Raw genomic sequence first — 7,523 nt, 5'->3', positions numbered from 1 at the left:
ATCTGAGGCTACATCTTTATTTACTGAGGCTGCCATTGAGACATATGATGACCAAGAAATTTTTACATGAGTTCTACAATTTCCCAAGAGACTAGTGAAAATGTTCTCGCCTATTCTCAGAACACCATTCCTACCACATTTTACTTTTAGAACAATTCCATTACACACATGTATGTGTGTGTGTGTGTGTGTGTGTGTGTGTGTATATATATATATATATATATTACTCATTTGGTGGTTTTCTCAAGTGTGGGGTTTAGAAAATATCCTTAATGAATATTCTTGCTGTGTCCTTAGGAAAATTAGTTTTTTTTGTTTTCCTCTGGAACTAAGCTGAGAAGAAGACTGTGAGAAACTTAGAGCTTTCATCACTTTAAATCTGGATTCCAGTTGGACAGTTGCCAGAGAAGAAAAAATTTTGAATGACTGTAACAATTAATTTAGAAAGCTGTCATATTTCACACAACCTTTTCAAGAAAGTTTAGTGACTCTTAGCTTGATAGTTCCATAAAACAGAATTATAATGATTCCATAGAAAGTATTCCATTGTAAAGAAACTTATCTAGAATGATAACTTACAAATTGAAGACTTAGGCTTAATGTTCTGGTGTGTGACACTTGGAGCTATTGGTCAGTTCTTATTTTTAATCAGTAAATGCATTTTAAAGAAACAGTTGAACTAAAAAGGCCATTCATGATACTGTTTTGTAACATGATAAAAATATTGTATAAATCCCTTTGCTCCTCTTTAGGTACTACCTGTCCCAACCCATATCCTCACCCCCTTCCTTAACTTTCATACACTATAAATGCCCCCCAACAGTCTCCTCAACCCTGAATTAACCAAGTAATGCACCAAAAGGCAGATTATGCTTTGGCAAGCAGGAAATTGGACTATTCTTTGAGATTTTTCTGAGGTAGTGAGTCTTTCCTCCTCTGCTCTAATGGTTAAGAAATATCTTGGAAGGTAAGTTAAGAGACAAGTGGAGTGTTGGTCACAGTACTTAAACACTACTCTGAAATGGGTGGTTTATATGATCGGATGATTACTTCAGTAGAATCCTGACTGTTATGTGGAGAACTTAAAGATACCGAGATTGCCATGATGAGGATAAACCACAGTCTCTAAAAAAGTGCTTGTCATACAGTTAGGTGCTCAATAATGTTTGAGGACTAACTGAATGTTTAAGATCTCTGACTTAGCTCAGTGAGATTACAAGCAAAAACAAACATTAAAAAAACCTAGCCAACTGCAGGCTAATATCATCAATGGCTAGCTCACTTTCCCTTGTGCATGGAATTTTGGACACCTTTTAAAGTATGGGAGGACTGAGTTTAAACAGTATTGGGCATAGTATAGTGTTCAATTCCATACTGACTCAATTTATCACATACCCTCTTATTTCCATCCTGATTTTACTATCATGATGCGGTTGTGAGATTTCTATCCATAAATAACTTTTCTGAGGACAAAGTGATCCAGTCTCTCTGTTGTTCTTCAAGCTTTTCTGCCAAGCATTTAATCAAGATAGGGTCCACTTTAGAATCAAATTTATTAGCAAACCAATGTCCATCTTTGATAAGCCACCTTAATTCTGCAGCTCCATAAATACACACGCTTCGAAGGTGAGATCCAGTACAACCGGGATAGAAAAAGCCTTCGTAGTAATTCCACTTGACAAGGCGGGTCTTACTCTGCAGATCAGACACATCCTGGGCTGATCTGGAAATCTCCCCAGGTATTCCTGGAACCCGAATCAAGGTAGCCCAAAAGTGCTCATCAGGAGAGTATGTGTCTTTAGACCAGGCAAAAAAGTCTTGAATGACGGAGTTGTTGAAAATATATTTAACAAATGCTTGACTTAAAACAAAATAAGCACTGCCAACAAATATCTGAATGTTATGGGGCGGTGCTTCCTTGGAGACGTTTGTCCTTACTGGTAGCTTCACATACTCATAAGGTACCCGTCTGAGTTCATGATGGTAAGTGAATCTTTCCAATTTACTGTTCGGGGGTTTCACTGTCTCCAACATATTTGCTCCATTGAGTTTTTTCAACTCTGACACTAATTCAAAATTTGACTTCAGGGGAAAATCTTGCCCACACAGGTTGATAACATATTTCCACTGGACTGAAGACTTCAGAAGGTCCGACAAGCAATTTAAATCAGCTTGGAGTCTGGAAATGTGGGCATATTCCACAGCCTCTAATTTGGAAGCAATGAAAATATTGGAGAAGCACTTAGCTAAATTGTTCATGGCAACTTTGAAGGAATCAGGTGCCTTACGATCATAATGGATGCAGTAAATATTGTGCTGGTTGTATATAGCATGGATAAGCCTTTCAACCATAATCGCATCTTTGTGGACAACCAAAGAATAGGCTATTGGGAAGCTTTTCTCTTCCTTTGAAACAAGCTTTTGAGCATAACCTCTTAGAGTCTGATAAATGTCACAGTCACTAGTCATTGCCACAACATCATCATCCTCCAAGTCAATGATGTCCCTTCTTCTTATTTCCAGAGTCTTGCCAATTTCCAAAGGCTCCTGTTCATAGACACCCGAACAGTTAACTTCATACCTGACTTCATCCTTAACATGAGTGTATCTGTTTCTTACAAAAGGCGAGGTGCTTAGGGAGTACTCAACCAAGTAAATGTCTTTTTGCGGAAAGAGCCGTCTCACGTTTAGAAGCTTTAACAAGGAGAGCAGCCATAGGGTTAAAAACAGGATGAAAACTTTCTGCTGTAGGGTATGTTTAAAATAACATTTGAATATCTTCATTCTGTAAGAGGAGAAAGAAATAATCCAGTTGGAATATTAAGAGAAAATCACGTCAGTTTATCCAAAATCTACCACATACTAGGCAGAATGCTGGCCCCAAAGATGAATGAAACAAGGTTTTTACCCTTGAAAGAATCCAGAAATAAGCAGATGGAATTATGAAGAATGGTGGTATTTTGGGGGTATTCTGTGTTAACTATACCTAATTTTGAGAGATGTTGATTTCCAAATAGAAGGGAAGGTAATGTAAACTCCTAAAATATAAATATAGTGTGTCTTATATTGTCTGCATTTCTGCTTAGCATATTTGAGGAGGGATTGCTCTGGTTTGGGCAGAGGTCTAGAGAACTGGATGTCATCAAGAGGGCCTCAGAGAGGCAAAGGACTCACCTGAGGCCAAAGGGAACATTTGTCTTGATTCTACCTCCAGATCCCGATTAGATCCAGGTCTGAAGTCAAACAAGGAAAGCCCAGGGAGCCCCACCTTCAGAAAGAAGGGTGGTGGGCAGACACCCAAAGGAGCTATACTAAGTATTAGAGACTGTAAAATGTATAGATAACAAAATTGGGTAAACTTGCATATTTTCCTTATTTTTTATTTTGGTAACACCCATTTCCACACAGGGATTAGCCATTTAGCCCTTAAAATAAAAAGGGCCTGATTTTTCACTGAGAGTAGTAGGTGGGGTGTAAAAACTACCTTGGGGGGGAGCAATTTGGCAATACCTGTTAGTTTTAAATGTACCCACCCTGAAGATCCCCTGTGTGTGCAAAGTCAAGCACAAGGAGGTTCCCTACAATGTTTTGTATTCAGGCAAGACAGAAAATATCTCAAACATCCTTGAACAGTGCATTGATTAAATTACATCCATGCTATATTATGTGAAAAGGCCTGAGACCAATCTGCATGTACATGCCAATGGGGAACAATCTCTAAGTAATACTGTGAAATAAAAATAAGCAAAATGCAGAAGCATGTATAGTATGCTTACATGTCTATGCATACAAAGAACATACACTAGCAAACTTTTTTTCTTTTTTGTTTTTGAGACAAGGTCTTGCTCTGTCCCCCAGGCCAGAGTGTAGTGGTACAAGCATGGCTCAATGCAGCCTTGAACTCCTGGGCTCAAGTGATCCTCCTGTCTCGGCCTCCTGAGTAGCTGGCACCACGGGTGTGTGCCACCATGCCTGGCTAATTTTTTCTTTAGTGGGGATGGAGTCTCACTATGCTGCCCAGGCTGGTCTTGAACTCCTGGTCTCAAGTGATCCTCCTACTTCAGCCTCCCAAAGTGCTGGGATTACAGGCATGAGCCACCACCCTCAGCCTAAACTTTTTCTTAAAGGACCAGGTAGTAAATATTTTTGGCTCTGTGGGCCATACTGTCTCGGTCACAACTCCTCAACTCTGCCCGTTGTGGTGGGAAAGCAGCCACAGATTATATTTCAATGAGTGGGTGTGGCTGAGTTCCAATAACACTTTATTTACAAAAACAGGCAGCTGGCTGGATTCAGCCCACAGCTGTAGTGTCTCCAAAAGGATATTGTATATACATGATGCTGGTAACAGGAGTTGCTTTGCAGGGTAGAATGGGAAAGGACTGAGGACTGGGGCCTAGGTAGGAGAAGGATTTACTTATCACTGAATATCTTGTAGTATCATTTGCCTTTAAAAATGATTGTATTACTTTTTCAGATGAAAACAGGCTGACTGGGAGGAGGGTACAGATGTACTTATAGGGAGCAGCAAGAAGGGCAGCCCAGGAAGTACTAGCCCAAGGGTCCAGGACAGAAAGGCTGGCAGAGCTCCTAGGGCTGCTTCAGGAGGTTCAGATACTGAGAACTGGTGGGGTCTGAGTGCCCATGTGCAATTTCCTAACATATCTCAATAAACCTTAAATGGAAGATATAATCATTGTATCCAATTTCATTCAAGAGAATTGCCAAGAACTTGGAACCCAATTTAATTTTGTAGATTTCATCTATACAGACCAATTGACAAAACTCTGCCCTGGGAATGAGATCCCACCTTCCTCATTCACCTCCACTTAAATCCCTCTGTTTAAAGAACCACACCTTCGCCACCATGAACTGTACTGCAGAATCCCACCTCTCCAGCCACATCTTGTCTCTCCTCTGTGGACTGTCACAGGCTTCTATCCTCAGCTCACTTCTCTTCTCCTGCATACTTGCCCCCTATCTGTAGATTCCACCTTCCACACTGATGCCTTTCCATATTCCAGCACCTTTCCCTCCAGCCCTCACATCTTGCCCAAGCCTCATAGGTGAACCTCCAGTTGCTGGATGGACATCACCGCCTGATATCCCGCAGGCACTCAGCCTCCATGAGTCCAAAACTGAACTCGACATCCTCACCTCACCTGCGTCTTCTGTCTCAATATATGGTCAGACCATCCACTCATGGGCCATGTTTGAAACTAGAGTTACCCAACTCGTCCATTTCACTCATACCCATGTTAACACATCACCGCATAAATGTGCCTCAAATTCATCATTTCTTCTCCATCCCCACTGCCAAGTCCAGACAGCATCTTTGCTGCATCAGCACCCAGGTTAAGAGACTCCTGGTCAGGCTCATGGCCCCGGGTCTCTTGACTGGTCTCAGCTTTTTGCTCCTCCAAAGCACACCAAACAGAGTCCCATCACTCAGGCTCAAGGCCAGGGTGCTTGCTAGTTGTTCTAAAGCTGTGGAAAACTGTCCCCACTCCCCTGCCTGACGCACAAGGCAACTCACTGCAACTCCAGAAGCCTGGGCACATGTGTAGAATTGGGTGTTGTGGTATAGTAGAAGACTAATCAGTCCCAAATAGGGGTGTGTGTGTGTGTGTGTGTGTGTGTGTGTCATTGTCTTAATTCATGGTTATTAGGCATAAATAGCATGTAGCTTACAGAAATGACTAGAACTGGAAGGGGTCTAACTCAAAGTAAATTTTGGCTATTTCTTTTCTCACTTTTAGTCCATGGAGTCTCTAATTAACGTTAGCACTTCCCCCTGACACCACAGTAGTAAAAAGAAAAGACCTCACATTCTAAAGAGATTTACCAAGTCTTGCAGAGTTGTCATGTCATTTAACTATCATCTTCACACTTATATAAAAAGACCTGCCTTGTCACTCATTTCCAGGGCCTCTTCTGCATCCAGGCATCCCTGCCCTTCCTGAGAAGGCCTGGGGCACACACGATCTGACTCTATCCTGGTTGGGAGAGTCTGAGTTGAGCAGGAGGCCATGGTTGCCTGCCCAGAGACAGGTCACAGGACATCCAGGGAATGAAGAGGTGGGAGGCACCCAGTGAGAAGTCCTTTGGAAACTGGCTCTGGGGCCCACATCTGAGAACCAGGAATGACAGTGAATTTCAAAGAAAGAAGGGTAGGAAAATGGGACAGCCCACGCACCTCGCTTTCTGACACACCTTTGCCCAAGGCATCTTTAAGGGGGAGAATTTGTGTTGGAGTCAGCCTTTGATATCCTTTGAAAGGAGCAGCCCTCTTCAATATTACCCTGTCCCAAATCAAAATAAAACCCCTTCACCTGCTTACCATGGCCAGAAATCCATTTATTTATTTATTTATTTACTTACTTACTTTAAGTTCTGGGATACATGTGCTGAACATGCAGGTTTGTTACATAGGTATACATGTGCCATGGTGGTTTGCTGCACCTATCAACCCATCATCTAGGTTTTAAGCCCCACATGCATTAGGTATTTGTCCTAGTGTTCTCCCTCCCCTTGCCCCTCACCCCCAAATAGGTCCTGGTGTGTGTTGTTCCCCTTCCTGTGTCCATGTGTTCTCACTGTTCCCTGGTGTGTGTTGTTCCCCTTCCTGTGTCCATGTGTTCTCACTGTTCAACTCCCACTTATGAGTGAGAACATGCGGTGCTTGGTTTTCTGTTCCTGTGTTAGTTTGCTGAGACTGATGGTTTCCAGCTTCATCCATGTCCCTGCAAAGGACATGAACTCATTCTTTTTTATGGTTGCACAGAAATACCTTTAACTGAAAAGCATTCCTTTCCCCAAAGAGGTGCGTAGGTGCAAAGCCACTTGGTATGGAGTTTTTGTCAAGTCTTAAAAGGGGATGTTGGCCTCTTCCCAGCTGCGGTGGGCACTAATAGTGAGGGGAATGCTGGCAGGAGGTTGGAGAGGACTACGGGTCCCCAACCTTGGTTCAGCTGGCTTTGGCTTCCTCTGAAAAAAAACATCTGCATAACACCCTTGGGCCCCTCCCACTGGGCTCTGCAGGGGGTACACCCCCAGAGCAGCACAGCCCCAGGGGACACAAGTTGCAGAGGGTGGAGGAACCAGGTCTGACCAGAGTCAGCTGGGCTAAGGCTGGCTGTCACATTGGCCACATAGTTCCTGGGAGACCAGGCTAGCAATGTCACTTTCTGCAAACACCACACCCAGCACTTTCCCTCTTAAAGGTTTATGGGCAGGAAGTAGGCAAATGTTTTGCTGCCAGGAAGTGGTCTTACAATTACATTACAAATAACGCCCCACCCACGGGAGAAGCAGTATTTCCCCTTCTACCTTCCCGGGTAGTCAAGGAGGTCTGACCTGTTGCAGAATTTATTGCCACATAGGCGCAAGTTCCTAGTGATGACAGAACTGAAAAAACTGTAGCAAGGTTTGATGGCTATAACTCAGGTGAAATATGGTCTATAATAATAGACCAGTAAAAACCTACTCCTCACTAAAGTCCCAATAGGGATGTTGAATGAAGC

The 7,523-nt window shown here is 42.8% G+C and overlaps 1 protein-coding gene across 1 annotated transcript; it reads right to left on the bottom strand.

The window, feature by feature from the left end:
• Window positions 1–233: 233 nt before the first annotated feature.
• Window positions 234–3,635, bottom strand: GCNT4 (glucosaminyl (N-acetyl) transferase 4, core 2). Its single transcript, XM_011996552.1, has one exon. It carries the CDS (start codon window positions 2,782–2,784, stop codon window positions 1,423–1,425), a length of 1,362 nt encoding a protein of 453 aa, XP_011851942.1. The 5' UTR covers window positions 2,785–3,635; the 3' UTR covers window positions 234–1,422.
• Between the last annotated feature and the right edge of the window lie 3,888 nt (window positions 3,636–7,523).

Source organism: Mandrillus leucophaeus, unplaced genomic scaffold (genome assembly GCF_000951045.1).
Source record: "Mandrillus leucophaeus isolate KB7577 unplaced genomic scaffold, Mleu.le_1.0 Scaffold114, whole genome shotgun sequence".
Classification (NCBI taxonomy): domain Eukaryota; kingdom Metazoa; phylum Chordata; class Mammalia; order Primates; family Cercopithecidae; genus Mandrillus; species Mandrillus leucophaeus.
This window is presented reverse-complemented; position numbering and strand designations above follow the sequence as displayed.

Coding starts and splice junctions, on each gene's coding strand:
- GCNT4 (XM_011996552.1), bottom strand. CDS start 2,784: ATGAAGATATTCAAATGTTATTTTAAACATACCCTACAGCAGAAAGTT.